Source organism: Dasypus novemcinctus, chromosome 19 (assembly GCF_030445035.2).
Source record: "Dasypus novemcinctus isolate mDasNov1 chromosome 19, mDasNov1.1.hap2, whole genome shotgun sequence".
Lineage (NCBI taxonomy): Eukaryota > Metazoa > Chordata > Mammalia > Cingulata > Dasypodidae > Dasypus > Dasypus novemcinctus.
In genome coordinates this window covers 83,665,601-83,685,395 of record NC_080691.1, presented here as the reverse complement: position 1 = coordinate 83,685,395, position 19,795 = coordinate 83,665,601, and the positions used below count along the sequence as shown (strand labels likewise).

The 19,795-nt window shown below is 66.4% G+C and overlaps 1 protein-coding gene across 3 annotated transcripts; it reads left to right on the top strand.

Annotated features, from left to right (window-relative positions):
* The first annotated feature begins 718 nt into the window (after nucleotides 1–718).
* On the top strand, nucleotides 719–19,496 carry ARHGAP45 (Rho GTPase activating protein 45). Of its 3 annotated transcripts, none has more exons than XM_058282221.2 (23): nucleotides 721–918; nucleotides 1,634–1,958; nucleotides 4,383–4,526; nucleotides 4,711–4,795; nucleotides 4,873–4,945; nucleotides 5,262–5,322; nucleotides 5,393–5,530; nucleotides 6,185–6,249; nucleotides 6,347–6,457; nucleotides 6,609–6,689; nucleotides 14,452–14,640; nucleotides 14,721–14,858; nucleotides 15,211–15,401; nucleotides 15,769–15,842; nucleotides 15,955–16,038; nucleotides 16,271–16,372; nucleotides 16,504–16,676; nucleotides 16,808–16,996; nucleotides 17,130–17,267; nucleotides 17,463–17,689; nucleotides 17,767–17,977; nucleotides 18,759–18,846; nucleotides 18,958–19,496. In XM_058282221.2, exons 1-23 carry the CDS (start codon nucleotides 829–831, stop codon nucleotides 19,170–19,172), a joined length of 3,192 nt encoding a protein of 1,063 aa, XP_058138204.1. In that variant the 5' UTR covers nucleotides 721–828; the 3' UTR covers nucleotides 19,173–19,496. The 3 variants fall into 3 exon arrangements, with proteins under 3 accessions (XP_058138205.1, XP_058138204.1, XP_058138203.1); XM_058282220.2 differs by having other exon boundaries at nucleotides 15,769–15,878; XM_058282222.2 differs by lacking the exons at nucleotides 18,759–18,846; nucleotides 18,958–19,496 and having other exon boundaries at nucleotides 719–918; nucleotides 15,769–15,878; nucleotides 17,777–17,934.
* Nucleotides 19,497–19,795: the final 299 nt, after the last annotated feature.

Genomic DNA, 19,795 nt, shown 5'->3' with positions numbered 1-19,795 from the left:
GTGGCGCGAAGGGGCTGCCCCGGCTGTGCCCCCAGAGCCCCGCCTCCGGCCCGGGAGGGTAGTGGCGGGGGAGGGGGACCCGAGAGGGGAGAAAGGTTGGGGTGTGGGGATTTTGGGGTGGGGGCAACCTCCAGCCTGGGGGCGGCTGAGAGGAAAGGTGGTGGGGGAGGGGGAGGGACCCCCAGCTGGAGCCTGCGCTCAGCGCGATGGCCGAGGGGGCCGCGTGCTCCCAGCGCACCCCGTGGTCGGGGCTGTGTCTCGGACCCGGGATGCGGCGCGGGGAGGTGCGGGGGGCGCGGGGGGCGAGGCGCGCTGTCCCGCCCCGCCCGAGGCTGGGGAACGGGCACGTGCGCGAGGGGCCCTTGGCGGGCGTCGCGGGACCGTGGGTGGCGCGGCCCGGGCCTGAGTGCGCAGCTGCGGCCACCGCTGTCCCCGCGCGCCTCGGAGGTGTGCGCGCGCCCCCGCGTGCCGGTGCCGCGCCCTGTGCGCTCCGGGCTGCGTCCGGCCGGCAGAGCGAGGGCCGGCGTCCCTGCAGCCTCGGCCGCCGCGAGGCCGCTGCGGGCGGGGGGCGGAAGCCGGGGGCGGGGCCGGCACCCACCTAGCGCCCCTGGGCGGCGGGGCGGGCGGGGGCCCTCCCGGGAGGCCTTTTCCTGTGGGGGGGTGAGCGCCGGCCAATGAGGGCGGGGCCCGTCACGTGGGCTGACAGCTGGGGCGGGTGGCGCGCGACAATGTGGTCCCGAGGCTGCCGGCGGCGGGAGCTGCGGCGCTGAGCCCCCCGCCGACCCGCGCCCACCCGCGCCGACCCCCGCCGGCCCGCGCGGCCCCGCCATGTTCTCCAGGAAGAAGCGTGAGCTCATGAAAACTCCCTCCATCTCCAAGAAGAACCGCGCGGGCAGCCCCAGCCCGCAGCCCGCGGGGGTGAGAGGGGCCGGGGCGGGCGGGGGCCCCGGGAGGGCGCGCCCCGGGGGCCGCGGGCAGGGCGATGGCGCCAGGCTGGGCTGGAAGCTGGGGCGCGGCTGCACCCCCTGCCGGGCTAGACCGTGGGGGGCAGAGAGGCGGGCGGGGGCTGGTGGGGAGGGGCCCTTTGGGGGGGCTGGCGGGGCTCTCCAGGAGATGGGGGCTCCGGGGTGGCGCTGGGGTGGGGGGGTCTATGGGGCAACAGGGCAGGTAACGGGGTACGTGGAGTGTACTGGGCCTGGGGTGGATGCAGGAGTCTGGGGGTGCCCCTAAGGGCTGGGGGGAGTCCACGAGGCTTGGCTCTGTGGTCCCCTGGGGTACGGGATCTCCAGGTGATTTTTGCAGGGAATTAGGGGCGTCCCAAGAGGGCCTGAGGGGGCTATGCCGGGAGGCCCTCCCTTCCCCCACCAGGAAGTGGGGCGCCCCCTCCCCGCGCTCCCCGCAGGCCCCGCCCCTTGCTGTGGTTTGGGCAGACCGTTGTTTGTGAAAGCTCAGGGAAGAGGATGTTGGGTAACAGGTGGGGGGGGCACGAGCCAAATCTCAGCCCCATCACCTCTGGCCTTTGACCCTTGCAGGGTCGCCCCAAGGTCTTCCGCAGCCTCCCCTCTGGGGAAACTGAGGCAGTGCCCGGCACAAGCCGGCACACCCCGTTCATCGGCTTTCGCCCCCTGCCCAGGAGCTGCCCAGGAAAGATGGAGGCGACGCGGGCTGCCCCGGCCCCGAGCCGCCCGGCGCGGCCTCCAACGCCAAGGCCACGGGCACGCTCAAGCGACCCACCAGCCTCAGCCGCCACACCAGCGCCTCCGGCTTCCCGCTGGCCGGGCCCGGCTCCTGGACGCTGGGCCGGGGCCACCGCAGCCCGCTGACCGCCGCCAGCCCCGCCGAGCCCACCGTGGAGGCACCGTGCCCCGACGCCGTCGAGGACATCTCCCACCTGCTGGCCGACGTGGCCCGCTTCGCCGAGGGCCTCGAGAAGCTCAAGGAGTGCGTCCTGCAGGACGGTGAGGGCCGGTGGGGGCACGGGGGCCTGGGGGGAGAGCTGGACACAGACGCTGCATGCTCTGAGTGGGGGCAGGGGCCTTGGGGAGGCTCGGGAGGGGGTTGTAGGGAGCGCTGTGTGGAAGAGGACATTGAAGTTAAGGCTCTGAGGGTTGTGGAGGAGTTTGGAGGCAATGAGGTGGGAAAGGCACCGAGGCAGAAGGAACAGAGGCTGGAAACAGTAACGGAGGCACAGTGGGGGGACGGGGTGTGAGGAGCAGTGGGCAAAAGGACCCCAGACTTTATCTGAGGGTGCTGGGGAGGCATGGTAGGTGTCGGAGCAGAGGAGGGGTGTTGGAACGCGCTCCTTGGCGGTTGGGCCGGAGGTGGGCTCAGGTCTGGGGAATTGGAGACTCGGGAGGTTCGGGGGGCAGGCCGGGCGCGAGCCGCGGGGGCAGCGGAGTCGCCGCGGCCTGTGGGATGCAGTTCCGTTTTCTCCACGCGGTAGCTGACAGCCCGGCTTCCTGCCGGGCTATTTTCATCTGCTTCCTGTTTGTCCCTGGCAGCCAGGGTGGGCACCCCGAGCCCTGCCCGCGGCTGGTCCTCCCGAAACCGCAGTGCCAGGACCAGGCCCAGCGCCCCGGCCCCCTTCCCTGTTAGTCGCCCGTTTTACGGATGAGGAGACCAAGGGCCTGAGTGGGCCCCTGACCCTCAGGCTGCGCAGCAGCGGGGGGCTCTGCTGTGGGAGGGGAGGAGCCAGGGGTTATCTGGTCCCAGGGGCAGGGGCCGAGCAGGTTTCCTGGGGAAACTCTAATCTCGGTTCATTTCCGATCCTGGCATTTCCTTGGAGGCCTGGGCGGGGGCCCCCGGGGCGGGGGGCTGCGGGTTCGAGTTCCCGCTCTCCCCCGTCCCCGGTGGGACCCTGGGCGAGCCCCGGAGGTCTGGGAACTTGAGGCCCCGTGTGTGAAACGGACCCCTGCCCCGGGGATGCCGGGCGCTCTCCGGGGGCAGGTTCATGTGGGGGATTGAGGGGGGCGCGTGTGGGAGCACCCAGAGGGGTCTGCCCAGGAGGGGGTGGGTGCCGGCCAGCGCGGGCGGGGCTCCTCTGCCGCCCGCCCCTGCCCAGCTCAGCCCCTGCCCAGCTCTGCTGCTCTGTGCCTCGGTTTCCCCATGGCCCTCGGCTAGCCCTGCCCCTTCCCAGCTCCGCCCCTGCCCAGCTCTGCTGCTCTGTGCCTCGGTTTCCCCATGGCCCTCGGCTAGCCCTGCCCCTTCCCAGCTCCGCCCCTGCCCAGCTCTGCTGCTCTGTGCCTCGGTTTCCCCATGGCCCTCGGCTAGCCCTGCCCCTGCCCAGCTCCGCCCCTGCCCAGCTCTGCTGCTCTGTGCCTCGGTTTCCCCATGGCCCTCGGCCGCCCCGCCCCTGCCCAGCCCTGCCCCTGCCCAGCTCTGCCCCTGCCCAGCTCTGCTGCTCTGTGCCTCGGTTTCCCCATGGCCCTCGGCCGCCCTGCCCCTTCCCAGCTCTGCCCCTGCCCAGCTCTGCTGCTCTGTGCCTCGGTTTCCCCATGGCCCTCAGCTAGCCCTGCCCCTGCCCAGCTCTGCTGCTCCATGCCTCAGTTTCCCCGCCAGCCCTTGGCCAGCCCTGCCCCTTCCCAGCTCTGCTACTGTGCCTCAGTTTCCCCGCCGGCCCTCGACCACCCCGCCCCTGCCCAGCTCTGCTGCTCTGTGCCTTGGTTTCCCTGCCGGCCCTCGGCCAGCACCGCCCCTTCCCGGCTCTGCTGCTCTGTGCCTCGGTTTCCCCACGGGCCCTCCGCCGGGCTGCAGCGCCCTTGGCCCTGGAACCCGGTGGCCCGCAGGAGAGGACGTTTGTCCCTGCGCAAATCGCCCCTTGATGAGTGAACCGGCGGCGGGGGGGGGGCTCCCTTGGCAGGGGCGGGGCCTCTGAACCCGCCGAGACCCCCAGACCCTCTGACCCCGCGCCCCGATGGCCGCGCCATGTGCCGCTACGGGTGGCGCTGCTGGCACTGGACCAGCACTGGCGCGCACGTGTGACCCTGCCCCGTGGGGACGCCGGGCCGCGCCGGGCCTCCCCGCCCCCCACCTGCGGGCAGCTGAGGGCTCTCGGTGGCCAGTGGCGAGGCCCTGGGGACAGCGGGCACCCTGGGGTGGGCGGCACAGACGCCGGGTGCGAGCGCGGGTCGGGGGCGCGCGCTGGGCTCAGCGGGGCCTGGTGCCCAGAGGGGACTTTCCTCGGGCTTCACGATTCAGCGGGGACCCCGAGCACCCCCGGGACCCCCGCCTGCCCCGGCCCACGCCTTCCTGAGATTTTGTTTCTGCGCAGACCGGCCCGTCTTGCGCCTGCTCCTGCGCGGCCTGCGACCCGCGACCCCCTCACCTCAGCGTCCCCCCTGGGGGCAGCTGGGCGCCCCCCCTCACCCCCAGTCTGCCCTCAGACCAGCTGGAGGCCCGCCGGCCGCGCGCCCACGAGTGCCTGGGCGAGGCCCTGCGTGTCATGCGCCAGGTCATCTCCAAGTACCCGCTGCTGAACACCATGGAGACGCTCACCGCCGCCGGCAACCTCATCGCCAAGGTCAAAGGTCAGCCAGCTGGGCGCCTGGCTTGGCCGGGAGGGGCCATCCAATGAGCGTTTTGCAGGGTGTGAGGAGTTGGGGCACCACCGCTCCCCGATTTCCGCCCATGGGATAAGGATCCGGTCAGTTTGTGGCCGGCTGGCGAGGTAACCTCGCAGGGACTGACCCCTCCTCGTCCCCCGCCTCCCAGCCTTCCACTACGAGTGCAACAATGAAGCCGACAAGTGCGAGTTCGAGAAGGCGCTGGAGACCATCGCCGTCTCCTTCAGCAGCACGTGAGCGTGGGAGCGTGGGAGCCGCGGGGGGAGGCAGTGCGCAGGGGCCGTGGCCTTGACCCCGTCCAACCCCGCAGCGTCTCCGAGTTCCTCATGGGCGAGGTGGACAGCAGCACGCTCCTGTCGGTGCCCCCGGGGGACCTGAGCCAGGTGGGCAGTGCCAGGGGGGCTGGGGGGAGCCGGGTGGGGGATTGCAGGGCCAGGCGGGGGGCCGCAGGGGTCAGGGTTGGGGCCGTTCAGGGGGCAGAGGTGGGAGGGGGGGGCCGCGGGGGCACACGGGTGTCGGAATTGGGGCTGTGGGGGTCAGGGTTGGGGCAGCACGGGGGGCAGGGGCAGGGGGCCGCGGGGGGTCGGGGTTGGGGCTGTGGGGGGCAGGGGCGGGGTCCGCGTTGGTCGGGGCAGGCCGCGGGGGTCGGGGTTGGGGCCGCGGTCAGGCTCGGCGGCTTCAGCGCTGCCTCCCCCGCAGTCCGTGGAGACCCTGTACGGCCAGGGGGGCGAGGGGCCCGGCATGGAGGACTGCGACGCGGGTGAGTCCCTGCGGGGCGGGGCGGGGCGGGTGGGGCGGGGCCGGCCTGGGGCTGAGCAGGTGCCCCGCAGGCTGCCCGGCCCCCGAGGAGGTGGACACGCTGCTGCAGCGCTGCGAGGGCGGCGTGGACGCGGCGCTGCGCTACGCCAAGGACATGGCCAAGTACCTCAAGGGCCTCACGGCCTACCTGGAGAAGCGCACGGCGCTGGGTGAGAGGCGGCTGCCCCGCGCCCTCTGGCCCCTGCCCCCTGCCCCGCGCCCTCTGCCCCCCGCGCCCACCTGCCCCCGCCCCGCGCCCCCCTGCCCCGCGCCCGCCTGCCCCCCGCCCCGCGCCCTCCTGCCCCCTGCCCCGCGCCCTCTGCCCCCCGCACCCACCTGCTCCCCGCCCCACGCCCGCCTGCCCCCCGCCCCGCGCCCGCTGGCCTCCCGCACCCTCCTCCCCACCCCGCCCCGTGCCCTCTGCCCTCCGTGTCCCCCTCCTGCTCCCTACCCCCACCTGTCCCCCCGCCTGCCCCCCACCCCGCGCCCTCCTGCCCCCCAGCCCCGCCCTCAGCCCTCCGCAACCCCCTCCTGCTCCCCGCCCCTGCCTGCCCCTGCCCCCACCTGCACCCCGCCCCGCGCCCACCTGTCCCCCGCGCCCTCCTACTCCCCGTCCCCCCGCCTGCCCCCCGCGCCCGCCTGCCCCCTGCCCCGTGCCCTCTGCCCTCCGCGACCTCCTCCTGCTCCCCGCCCCCTCACCTGCCCCTCACTCCCCCACCCTTCTCACCCCACCCTCACCTCTTGCCTCTCCCCCCGCCCCTCCCCACCCCAACTCCGCTCCTCCCCCTCCCCTCACTCTGCACCCCCCTGCCCCCCCCCCGCAGAGCTGGAGTTCGGCAAAGGCCTCCAGAAGATCGCGCACAACTGCCGCCAGAGCGTCACCCAGGAGGTGGGGCCGGGCGGGCGGGGCGGGGGCGGGGTGGGGGTGCGGGTGGGGGCGGGGGTGCGGGTGGGGGCGCCGCTGACCGCCGCCCGCCGCCCCGCAGCCCCACATGCCCCTGCTGTCCATCTACGCGCTGGCCCTGGAGCAGGACCTGGACTTCGGCCACAGCCTGGTGCAGGCGGTGAGCGTGCTGCAGAGCCAGACCTTCGTGCAGGTGGGGGCCGGGGGGGGCCGGGGGCGGCGGGCGATAGGGGGGCCAGGTGGGCCGGGGTGGGGGGGCGTGGGGGTGTGCGGAGGCCAGGTGGGCCGGGGCGGGCGACGTGGGGGGCGTGGAGGGACACACAGCCGCTCACGCCCGCCCGCAGCCGCTGACCCTGCGGAGGCTGGAGCACGAGAAGCGCAGGAAGGAGATCAAGGAGGCCTGGCAGCGCGCCCAGAGGAAGCTGGTACGGGCTGGGGCGCGGCGGGCCCGGGGCCCCTGCTGTGCTGCCCCAATTTAGGGGACCCCGGTGCCATGGCGTGCTGTGCTTTCCGGGTTCGGGGGACCCCGGTGGCATGGCATGTTCTGCTTTCCGGGTTCGGGGCACCCCGGTGGCACGGCATATTCTGCTTTCTGGGTTCGGGGCACCCCGGTGCCGCAGGGTGCGCCCCGTCCCTGTGCCGGCCCAGCGCAGGCTCGTTCCTGCCCCCCGGGGGCCTTGTGTCCCGTCGCCCCCAGCCACACGGGCCCCCTCGCTCGACAGAGGCCGTTCAGAAGTGGGGTGAGCCGAGCCCCCCGTGGTCAGGGAGAGGTCCTGCCAGCCGCTCTCGGGGCTTGCTCCCCGTCGCTGCTGGTGGCTCGAGTGACCCAGCTCCCCAAGAGCTGCTGAGCTCCCGAGCAGGGTCAGCGGGGAAAAGCCCGTCCCGCCCCAGCTCCCCGCCGGGCGCCCGCATCGCCCCGCTCTGGGCACGGGGAGTGCCCCTCCGCCACCAGCGGCTTCCTCGCGTGCTCCGTCGGCTGCACAGGGCAGCCCGTTTCACCAGGTCTCTGTTGACAGACGTCGGGGCGTCTGCTAACGCCATGCCACGGCGGCCCTGACAGGCGCGTGTCCCCACGTCCCCCGCGTGTGCACGTCACCTGTGAGTGTTCAAAGAATGCCCGGGGCCAGGGGCTCTGCCGCAGCCGGTTCCTATGACCGGGTTGGAGAGCAGTCTGCTTTTTATTGATTTGCTGAAACTCTTTACATGTTAGGGAACTAAGCTTTGGGTGACACGAGTTCCAGACTCCGCCCCCTCCCATCTGGCTCGTTGTCTGACTTTCAGATTTACCCGAGGCCTTTTTAGCCAGGTAGAAACTTGGGACTGTTAGGAGTGGCCTTTTCTTTCTTTTTCCCTGTTTTATCGGAACATTTCTAAGTTTACAGAAAATTCCGACTTCCACACAGGCACGCAGGCCTCCCCCGCCATCCGCCTTTTGCGCCGTATGGCCCTGCGGGCACCGGCGAGTGGTAGCTGGAACGGCATCGTCAAACTCAGGGCGCAGTTTTCACGAGGGCTTGCTCCCCACGCTCTGGGCCTGCTTTCTAGTTTTTATTCCTGTAGCACCGCGCGACGCGGCATTTCTGCTTTCACCACGTTCAAGTGCGCCATCCAGGACTGTTGATCCCTCCTCTGGTTGTGCTCCCGCCACCCCCAGCTGCTACCAAGATTTCTCCTTCACCCCGAACGGAAACGCTAAACCAAGAGGCCGTGAATCCGGGCATCCTGATCGCCTCAGATAAGAGCGCGGGGCTGCTGCTTCTGCGTCCAGCTCATTTTGCTCAGCGTGATGTCCTCGTGGCTCATTCTGAGCCTCTGTTCCTTTTCACGGCTGAGTAATACTCCACGGCTCCGCTGCGCGCGCGGGCCACATCCCGGGTCTCCGCTTGTCGGCCGACGGGCGCCTGGGCTGCCTCCACCTTCCGGCTGGCGTGGGTCCGGCCGCGATGAGCATCCGTGGGCATCTGTTGGGGTCGCTGCTCTCGGTGCCCGCGGGCAGACACCCGGGCGTGGGCTCGCCGGGTCACGGGGTCGTCCGTGTTTAATTCCGGAGCCGCCACGCCGCTTTCCACGGCGGCCGCCCCACTTTTCGCTCCCACCCACGACGCTCTCCACAGCCTCGCCAGCGCTTGTCTTCTGTTTCAGAAATAACGGCAGTTCCCGCGGGCGTGAGGGGGGCCTTGTGGTTTGTGTTTGTGTTTCCTGGATGGCTCGTGGTGCTGGGCATTTTTGTGCGTGGTTTCACACTGGCTGTTTATCTTCTTTGGAGAAGTGTCTGTTCAAGTCCTTTGCCCATTTTTGAGTTGGGTTGTCTTTTTTTTGTTGCTGAGTTATAGAAGTTTATTAAATATTCCAGATAGTATACTTTTATCGGGTATACGGTTTCCAGATATTTTCTCCCATTCTGTAATTAATCTTTTCACTTTTTCGATAACATTCTTTGCCTAAAGTTTTGAATTTTGATGAGGTCCCATTTATTTACTTTTTCTTTCGTTGCTTGTGCTTTGGGTATAAAGTCTAAGAGACCATTGCCTAATTCACGGTCCTGAAGACGCTTCCATTTTCTTCTAGGAGTTTCATACTTTTGGCTCTTAAATATTTAGGTCATTGGTCCGTTTATTTATTTTTATATATTAAATTTTTTTTTACTTACCACACCCCTCCCCAAGATGTTTCTCTTGTCTGTCTGCTCGCCTTCTTCAGGAGGCAGGAACCGAACCCAGGACCTCCCACATGGGAGTGAGTGCCCAGCGGCCTGCGCCACATCCACTCCCTGCGGGCTGCGGCGTCTGCTCGTGGCAGCAGGTGCGGCGTCCAGCTCGTTGTGGCGGGAACGGTGCCTGCTCATCTTCTTTGGGAGGCTCCAGGACCCAAACCGGGACCTCCCGTGTGGTAGGTGGGTGCCCAACTGGTTGAGCCACACCTGCTCCCTCACTGGTCCATTTAGGGTCAGCTTTGTATATGGTGAGTAGGGGTTCCCATCTGCTCTTCTGAACGTGGATGTCCAGTTGTCCCAGCGCCTTTGGCTGAAGGGTGTCTTCTCCCCATTGAGTTGACTTGGCCCCTTGTCGGCAGTCACTTGCCCACAGATGTGGGGACTGAGCCCTGGACTCAGTTCTGTTCCTTTCTGTCCTCATGCCCTTCCACGCCGTTTCAATGACTGCAGCTTTGTAGTAAGTTTTGAATCAGGAAGTGTGAGTCCTTCAACTCTGGTCTTTTTTTCAAGATGGTTTTGGCTGTTTGGGGCCCACTGCCCTTCCATAAGAATTTGAGGATTGGCTTTTTCGTTTCTGTGAAGAAAAGCATTGGAATTTTGAGATTAAGCTTGCATTAAATCTGTAAGTTGCTGTGGGTAGAACTGTCTTAATCTTCCACTCCTGGACTTCTGTTTCTTTCAGCAGTGCTTTGTGGCTTTCCACGTAGGTGTTCTCATCGCTGGTTAAACTTATTCCTTAGGCACTTTTTTCTGTGAGATGTTATTATAATTGGACTATTTTCCTTGACTTCCTTATGAGGGTGTTCGTTATGAGTGTATAGAAACACTACTGATTTTTGTGTGTTCATCTTGTACCTGCCACTGTGCTGAATTCATTTACTAACTCGAGTAGCTTTTTTCCCCCAGGCAATGTTTTTTTTATTCGCCCCCCCCCCCCCCCTTTATGGCTTTTTGCGTGCTGTCTGCTCTCTGTGTCCATTCGCTGCGCGCTCTTCTGTGTTCTTGCTTGTCTCCCTTCTTTGTTGATCACCGTGCTGAGTCGGCTCTCTGCAGCGCCTGCAGGCCGGGTGGCGCTCTGCGCTGTGTGGGCGAGCCCGCCTTCACAAGGGGGCATCAGGACGCCAGCCCAGGGCCTCCCGCATAGTAGACGGGAGCCCAACTGAGTGGGCCACAGCTGCTTCCCCCTCCAGCAGTTTTTTCTTTTTTAAGATTTTTTTTTTTTTTAATTTCTTCCCCTCCTCCCAGTTGTCTGCTCTCTATGTCCACTCGCTGTGTGTTCTTCTGTGTCTGCTTGTATTCTTGTGAGTGGCACTGGAAATCTGTGTCTCTTTTTCTTGCGTCACCTTGCTGCATCAGCTCTCCATGTGTGCGGCGCCATTCCTGGGTAGGCTGCATGTTTTTCAAGCGGGGCAGCTCTCCATCAGACGCACTCCTTGCGCGTGGGGTTCCCCTATGCGGGGGACACCCCTGCATGGCACGGCACTCCTTGCACACGGCAGCACTGTGCATGGGCCGGCTCATCACACAGGCCAGGAGGCCCTGAGTTTGAACCATGGGCCTCCCATGTGGTAGGCGGATGCCCTATCAATTAAACCAAACCTGCTTCCCTCTCCAGTAGCTTTTTTATAGATTTTATAGGGTTTTTAAAAAAATCTATTTTTATTGTCTTTTTTTAAAAAGATACGTAGATCACAAAAAACGTTACATTAAAAAATATGAGGTTCCCATATACCTCCCACCCCACCCCCCTCCTCCCACGTCAACAACCTCTCTCCTCATCGTGGCACATTCCCTGCATTTGTGAACACATCTTGGAGCACTGCGGCCCCGCACGGATTATAGCTTACACTGTAGCTCACACTCTCCCCCAGTCCATTCAGTGCGTTATGACAGTACATACGATGTCCAGCATCTGTCCCTGCAATTTCATTCAGGACAACTCCAAGTCCCGAAAATGCCCCCACATCACGTCTCTTCTTCCCTCTCCCTGCCCTCAGCAGCTCCTGTGGCCGCTGTCTCCACATCAATGCTACTTTTTCCCATTGCTAGAGGCACAGTAGTTCTATGGTAGAACACCAGCAAGTCCACTCCAGTCCACACTCTGTTCCTCCATCCTGTGGGCCCGGGACGGCGATGTCCCCTCCACCTCTGTATCGAGGGGGCTTAGGTCCCACGTGGCTGGTGGATGCGCCTCTCCTGCCTGCAGCCGTGGACTCTCCGGGTCCCTGGGTGGCGCTGACCGTGCTCCCTCCCTGTGGCTGAGCTGGTGAGTCCCACGACCCGAGAGCGGGAGCTGCCGCCCTGCTGGGGCTCGGGCCCGGCTGGCACGTGGCCAGTCCAGGATTTTCTATATCTAGGATCATGTCGTCTTCAAATAGGAAAAGCTGTATGTCATCCTCTCCGATTTGGAAACCTTTTCTCTCATTTTCTTGCCTACTCGCTCTGGCTAGCAGTGGTGGCAGCAGGCTGCCTTGTCTTGTTCTGATCTTGAGGGGAAGCTTTGCGTCATTCACTGTTAAGGAAGATGTTAGCTGTAGGCTTTCTTTGATGTCCTTTATCAAATTGAGGAAGTTTCCTTTATTTCTGCTTTACTGAGTGTTTTAACCAAGAAGAGGTGTTGAATTTTGTCTAATTCCCTTTGCATGCCAGTTGAGATGATCGTGTGTGTGTTTTTCCCTTCATTCTTTTTTTTTTTAAGAATTTATTTATTTATTTATTTCTCTCCCCTTTCCCCCCACCCCGGTTGTCTGTTCTCTGTGTCTGTTTGCTGCATCTTCTTTGTCCACTTCTGTTGTTGTCAGTGGCACGGGAATCTGTGTTTCTTTTTGTTGCGTCAGCTTTCCGTGTGCGCGGCGCCATTCCTGGGCAGGCTGCACTTTCTTTCGCGCTTGGCAGCTCTCCTTACGGGGCGCACTCCTTGCGCGTGGCCCTGTGTGGCACGGCACTCCTTGCGCACATCAGCACTGCACATGGGCCAGCTCCACATGGGTCAAGGAGGCCGGGGGTTTGAACCGCGGACCTCCCATGTGGTAGACGGACGCCCTGACCACTGGGCCAAGTCCGCCGCCTCCCTTCATTCTTTTAATGTGGTATATATTATATTAGTTTTCTTATGTTGAGCCATCCTTGCATATTAAGGATAAATGCCATTTAGCCACGGTGTAATATGATTATTATAATTTTTGTTTGTTTTAGGAGGTACAGGGGACTGAACCCGGGACCTCCTACATGTGAAGCAGGTGCTCAACCACAGAGCTACACCCCCTCCACTAAATTTTGGATTCGGTTTCCTAACATTTTGTTGAGAAATTGTGTCTATATTCATGAGAGAAACTGGTCTGTAGTTTCCTTGTGGTCTCTTCCTCTGACTTTGGTATGAGGGTGGTGTTGGCCTCACTGAATGACTTACGGCATGTTCCCACCTCTTCAGTGTTTTTTGTAGACGTTTCAGCATTAATGGTGTTAATTCTTTTCTTTGTTGGAAGGTTTTTTGATGACTGATTCAATCTCTTTATTATTGTTCTGTTGAGAATTTCTTTTTCTTCTTTTTTCCTTCTTGCACCAGATTAGGTAATTTGTATTTCTAAGAATTTGTCCACTTCATCTGGGTTGTTTACTTGATTGGCCTACAATCATTCAAATGTTCATTTTTACCCTTTGTATTTCATGGTGTTGATAGTCATGGTCCCTTGTTTGTTTCTGAAATTTAATTATTTGTATTCTTCCTTTTTTTTTTTTGGTCAGTTTAGCTAAAAGTTTGTCAATTTTATTGATGTTTTCAGAGAACCAACGGTTCTCTCTTTAAAAAAATTCTCTTTCATTTATCTCTGCTTTAATCTTTATTTCCTTCCTTCTGTTCACTTTGGGTTTAGTTTGCTCTTGGTCTAGTCCTTCAGGTGTGAGCTTAGGTTACTAAGCTGAGATCTTCTTTTTTAACGTAAGCACTTAGAGCCATAAATTTCCTTCTCCAGCACCACCTCTGCTGCATTCTCTAAGTTTTGGTATGTTGTGTTTTCATGATCATTTGCCTCAAGGTATTTCCAAACTTCCCTTGTGATTTGTTCTTTGAAGCATTGATTGCTTGACAGTGTTTTGTTTCATTTCCACCACAAAGAAAACATCTCAAACCTTCCCAGAGGGAAATAAGGGATTCTAAATGGTTCACTGTAAAAGATCTAAATGCAAAAGTATTTAGGCAGTAGGGGGAGAAATGATGGACAAAAAGTTTTTAGACTTAGCAAAATGGCAGAAGAATGTACTGCATTATCAATAGCTACATTAAATGTAAATGGATTAAACACTCCAGTCACTAGGCAGAGATTGGCAGAATGGATTTAAAAAGCATCAAACAACTACATACTATTTGTAAGAAACTCACCTTAAATTCAAAGACACAAGTATGTTGAAAAGAGAAGGGTGGAAGAAGATAAACCATGTAAGTAGTAACCACAAGAGAGCTGGGTCAGCTATTCTAATATCAGATAAAATCGACTTCAAGTAAAAAATCGTTAGGAGGAACAAAGAACACTATTTCCTAATGAAGAGGTCGACTCAACAAGAAAACACAATTATAAATATATATGCACCTAACAGCAGTACCTCAAAATATATGAAACAAATATTGACAGATTTGAAGGGAGAAATATTTATATTAATAGTAGGAGACTTCAGTACACCACTTCCAATAGTGGCTGGAACACCTGAAAGAAGATCAGTAAGGAAATGGAAGACTTAGGGGAAACTAAGTCAGCTGGACCTGACAGCCCTGCCCAGATCACTTCCCCACCGTCCTCTCGAGTGCCCCTGGATCGTTCTCCAGGAGAGACCGGGTTAGCTCACAACGTGAGTCCAACAAACCCCAAATGATGATCTCCGACCCCAATGGGACGAAGCTAGAAATCAATGACAGGTTTCTGGAAAGTTCACCAACTTGGAAACCGATGGAGGCGCGCCCACGCAGGGGAAGCACTGCGCCGTCTCCCGTGGCTGGTGTTGTGCCTGGAGGGGGTGCTTCCTGCAGACCCGCCCCCGGTTCCTCCCGGCACGTTCCGGAGGCCTTTTCTTTGGGTGTGAGCCTCTGAGGGTGCGCGTGGTGAGGGGTGGCCCGAGGGCCCCCTGGCTCTGAGTTTTCTTTCTGCCCCACAAGCTCTTCCTCCCTGGACAGTGCCCCCGTCCTCTGCAAGAGGGGAAGCGAAAATGCCCTGCTCGGCATACTCCTGGGTGGGGTGGGGTGGCGGCTGCCTCGGGGACCCGTTGGCGCTCGGCTCTGAGCTCCCGGCCTCAGGCCCCCAGGCTGTAGGAGGGGAAAGCCGCAGCGGTCACTCCCGTGCTCAGTGCCCCCGCCCTGGCTTCTCGCGGCCCCTGGCCTGCCTGCTGCCCGGGGGCATGTGCGGGAAGCTGGCCGCGGGGGGGCTGGGGCGGGCTGCGGGGTGGCCGGGAGCCGCAGGGGCAGCACGTGTCCCCCCATCCCGCAGCAAGACGCCGAGGCCAACCTGCGCAAAGCGAAGCAGGCCTACACGCAGCGCTGCGAGGACCATGACAAGGCGCGCTTCCTGGCGGCCAAGGCCGAGGAGGAGCAGGTGGTGGCCGGGCCCGGCGCCGGCGGGGCGGCCTCCAAGATGCTGGAGAAGCGGCGGCGGCTGGAGGAGGAGGCCAAGAACAAGGTGAGGGCGGCGGGGGCGCGGGCTCCCCACTGCAGGGGCTCCCCGCGGCCTGGCCTGAGGCCTCCCCTGTGCCGCCCCAGGCGGAGGAGGCCATGGCCACGTACCGCACCTGCGTGGCGGACGCCAAGACGCAGAAGCAGGAGCTGGAGGACACCAAGGTGACGTCGCTGCGGCAGATCCAGGAGGTCATCAGGCAGAGCGACCAGACGGTCAAGTCGGTGCGTGGGGGGGGGGGGGGGACAGGGAGGCGGGGACCTGGGGGGGAGCCTGGGGGGGGGGGACTTGGGGGGGTGGGGGGCGGCAACTAGGGAGATGGTGGGCGGGGACCAGGGAGGCAGGGACCGGGGGAGACGAGGACCTGGGGAGATGGGGACCTGGGGAGATGGGGGGCCTGGGGAGATGGGGGGCCTGGGGGCAGGGACAGGGAGGTGGGGACTGGGGGAGACGGGAACCTGGGGAGAGGGGGGTGGGGACCTGGGGGACAGGGACGAGGGCGGGGCTCGACCCCCCACACCACGCCCCTTGATGCGCTCCCCGCCCCCCCTCTGCTCCCCCTGACCCCGCCCGCAGGCCACGGTAGCCTACTACCAGCTGATGCACACGCAGACGGCGCCGCTGCCCGTGCACTTCCAGATGCTGCGCGAGAGCAGCCAGCTCTACGACCCGGGCCAGCAGTACGCCTCGCACGTGCGCCAGCTGCAGCGCGGCGACGAGCCCGACGTGCACTACGACTTCGAGCCGCACGTGCCCACCGGCACCTGGTGCGCCCGCGGCCGCCTGCGTGCGCCCCCCCCCCGCCCTCCCCCAGCTCCCACGACCCCCGCCCTCCCCCGGCTCCCACGACCCCCGCCCTCCCCCAGCTCCCATGACCCCCGCCCGGGGCCACCTGCGTGCCCCCCTCACTCCCCACAGCCCGGCTCCCCCCACGCCCCGGCCCCTGCCCCGGCCTCGCGACCCTGCCCCGGCCCCCCCATCACGCCGCCCCCGCTGCGCCCGCACAGGTCCCCGGTCCTGCGCGCCCCCCCACTCCCCACAGCCCCGCTCCCCCCACACCCCGGCCCCCGCTCCCCCCACACCCCGGCCCCCGCCCCGGCCCCCCGTCACGCCGCCCCCGCTGCGCCCGCACAGGTCCCCGGTCCTGCGTGCCCGGAAGGGCAGCTTCAGCGTGGGCGACGGGGCCGCCGGCTGCTCCCCCGAGGCAGGTGGGCCCAGCGACGGGGCGGCCAAGGAGCGGCGGGGTGAGTGGGGGGGCGCGGCGCGGGGGCTCCCCCAGCCCCAGGCGCTCACGCAGCCCCTCACCGAGCCCCTCTCCAGGCGGGCGCGGGCACCAGGTGCACAAGTCGTGGCCCAGCGCCGTGATGGACTCGGACAGCACCCTGGAGCCCAGCCCCGGCCCAGGTAGGTGGGGGGGGGGTCCCGCGCAGGGTCAGGGCCAGCGCCCAGGTGTGTGCCTAGCCCCCCAGCCCCCGCGCGGCCCCCGCGCGGCCCCCGCGCGGCCCCCGCGCGGCCCCCGCGCGGCCCCCGCGCGGCCCCCGCGCGGCCCCCGCGCGGCCCCCGCGCGGCCCCCGCGCGGCCCCCGCGCGGCCCCCGCGCGGCCCCGCGGCTCAGGGGCGCGGCCCTCTCTGGCCAGGGAGCTTGCGGCAGTCGGAGCGCACGGCGTCGAGCGGCACCGTGTCGTCCAGCGAGGAGCTGGCGGAGGTCGGCGGCGCCGAGGCGACGGCCTTCGCGCAGGGTGAGGGCCGGCGGGGGCGCAGGGGGTGCAGGGGGCGCGGGGTCGGGGGGAGGCGCGCGCGGAGGCGGGGAGGCGGGCGGGGGTGGGGCTGGCGCTGACCGCGCCCCCCCCCACCCCACCCCCGCCCTCAGCCGACCTGGACGGCATGGCCCCTGAGCTCCCGGTGGCCGTGCCCAGCGGCCCGTTCCGCCACGTGGGCCTGTCCAAGGCCGCCCGCACCCACCGGCTGCGCAAGCTCCGCACGCCGGCCAAGTGCCGCGAGTGCAGCAGCTACGTGTACTTCCAGGGCGCCGAGTGCGAGGAGGTGAGGGGCGCGGCGGGGCGGCGGGGCGGGGGCGGCGGGGCGGGGGCGGCGGGGGGCCCGGGCGGGGGGCGGCGGGGGCGGCGGGGCGGGGGGCCCGCTGCGGGCCGCGCCACCAGCTCCGCGCCCCGCAGTGCTGCCTCGCCTGCCACAAGAAGTGCCTGGAGACGCTGGCCATCCAGTGCGGCCACAAGAAGCTGCAGGGCCGCCTGCAGCTCTTCGGCCAGGACTTCGGCCGCGTGGCCCGGGCCTCCCCCGACGGCGTGCCCGTGCTCGTCAAGAAGTGCGTGGGCGAGATCGAGCGGCGCGCGCTGAGCACCAAGGTGGGCGGGGGCTGCGGCGGGGGCGGGGCCGGGGGCTGCGGCGGGGGCGGGGCCGGGGGCGGGGCGGGGCCGGGGCCGGGGGCACTGGGGGCGGGGGCGCCGCGGGCGGGGGGGCTGACCGCGCTGCCCCCAGGGCATCTACCGGGTCAACGGGGTGAAGACGCGCGTGGAGAAGCTGTGCCAGGCCTTCGAGGGCGGCCAGGAGCTGGTGGAGCTGTCACAGGCCCCCCCCCACGACATCAGCAACGTCCTTAAGCTCTACCTGCGCCAGGTGAGGCTCCCCGCCTCCCGGCCTCCCCCTGCCCCCGACCCCTGGCTCCCCCTGACCCCCCCTCCCCCCGGCCCTCCAGCCCCCCAGCCTCCCCCCTTCTCGCCCTGCCCCTGCCCCCGCCTCTCTCTGCCCCCCTGCCCCCCTGACCTTGGCCCCCCGCCCCCCTTCTCCCCCTGCCCCCGGCCCCCGCCCCAGCTCCCAGAGCCGCTCGTCCCCTTCCGCCTGTACCACGAGCTCGTGGGGCTGGCCAAGGACAGCCTGAAGGCCGAGGCCGAGGCCAAGGCGGCGGCGCGGGGCCGGCCGGCGGGGGCCGAGAGCGAGGCGGCGCTGGCGGCCATGGCGGGCCAGCTGCGCGAGCTCCTGCGGGACCTGCCACCCGAGAACCGGGCCACGCTGCAGTACCTGCTGCGGCACCTGCGCAGGTGAGGGCGGGCGGCCCCGGGGGGCAGGGCCCCGCCGCCCTGCCGCGCCCCGCGCACCCACCGCCGGCCGCCCGCAGGGTCGTGCAGGTGGAGCAGGACAACAAGATGACGCCCGGGAACCTGGCCATCGTGTTCGGGCCGACGCTGCTGCGCCCGCGGCCCACCGAGGCCACCGTCTCGCTCTCGTCGCTGGTGGACTACCCCCACCAGGCCCGCGTCGTCGAGGCCCTCATCACCCACTACGCCCTGGTCCTCGGGGATGAGCCCGGGGAGGCGGCTGGCGGCCAGGTGAGGGCCCCGCCCCCGTCCTCCCCGTCCACCCCAGGCGGCCCCGCCCCGTCCCCTGTCCTCCCCGTCCACTGTCCTCCCCGTCCCCTCGTCCTCCCTGTGCTCCCCGTCCTCCCCAGGCAGTCCCGCCCCGTCCCCTGTCCTCCCCGTCCCCTGTCCTCCCCGTCCCCTGTCCTCCCTGTCCCCTCATCCTCCCCAGGCAGTCCCGCCCCGTCCCCTGTCCTCCCCATCCCCTCGTCCTCCCCAGGCAGTCCCGCCCCGTCCCCTGTCCTTCCTGTCCCCTGGTCCTCCCTGTCCTCCCCAGGCAGTCCCGCCCTGTGCCTGTCCTTCCCGTCCCCTCGTCCTCCCCGTCCTCCCCGTCCTCCCCAGGCTGTCCCGCCCCATCCCCTGTCCTCCCCGTCCCCTCGTCCTCCCCAGGCAGCCCCGCCCTGTGCCTGTCCTCCCTGTCCCCTCGTCCTCCCCGTCCCCTCGTCCTCCCCGTCCCCTCGTCCTCCTCGTCCTCCCTGTCCCCTCGTCCTCCCTGTCCCCTCGTCCTCCCCGTCCTCCCCGTCCCCTCGTCCTCCCCAGGCGGCCCCACCCTGTCCCCCGTCCTCCCTGTCCCCTCGTCCTCCCCAGGCGGTCCCGCCCTGTGCCCGTCCTCCCTGTCCCCTTGTCCTCCCGTCCCCTGTCCTCCTGAGGCAGGTGGGGAGCTTGGGGAGCTTGGGGTCCCGGGGTCAGTGGCCTCGCCAGGCGTAAGGGCCCTGCCCCACCCTGACCCGCGCCCTGCCCCCACCCCCCGCAGGACGGGCCGTGCACCCAGCGGGCCGAGGTGGTTGTCCAGGTGCCGTACCTGGAGGGGGCCGAGGGGGCCGAGGAGGACGGGCCCCGAGGTGAGGCTGCGGCGCTGGCGTGGGACGGGGGGAGGGGTGCGGGGTCGCGCGTGGCATGGCCCGGCCCGAGCGGCGGGGCGCCCGGCACACCCCTGTCCCCGGGCCGCACAGAGCCGCACGAGCCATCCAACGACTCGGACTCGGAGCTGGAGGAGGCCCCGGAGCTGCTGTCGCCGGACGCCGGCCTGAGCCGCCTCAGCTTCCTGGAGACGCGGGCGAGCGAGGGCAGCCAGGACGACAGCGCGGGGGAGCCCGCCGACGAGGACGCCCCGGGCCCCGACGCCGACCAGCCCCCCAACGGCTGCCGCGGCGCGCAGGTCCCCTGAGAGGGACACCGCCGCGCCCAGGGCGCCCGCCAGGAGCGCTGGGGCTGCGTGCCGCCACGCGGCCTCCCGTGGGGGGCGCGCTCCGGCTGAGCCCGCGGCCCCCGCACCCGGCCCCCGCGCCCGACCCCCGCACCCGGCCTGCGCGCTGCCGGCGCTGCGTCAGGCACAGCCGGGCCCCAGGCTGGGTCCCCGGGCTTCAGCTCCGTCGGGGCTGTGCCCCGTCTGGACACGGGGTGCGGGCACACGGCACAAGCTCCCGCCGGCCGCGAGACAGCACCCCGACACGCGGTTATTTTGCTTAGAATAAAGTTTTTAACTTTTTAACCTGAGCCTGTCTTCTCTGGTAGCCTCGGGGCAGAGGGCGCCTGCACCGCCTGCCTTGGTTTCCCCGCGAGAAGCCGGTTGCCGGGCCCGCGGCGGCCCCCGAGGCAGGCTGGGTGGCGCGGGTCGAGCGCGGCTTCCCCTGCAGGTCTGGCTCGGCGCCGACGCTGGGAGCCCCCGGGTGACGGGGTGCCCGCGGCGCTGGGCACGGGAAGCCAGGCCGGGCGGCCGAGCACCGCCGTGGGCTCGATTTGCACGGCGCCGGCGGAGCGGCTCGGTCCCTGGGTCCCGGCTGCGTCACC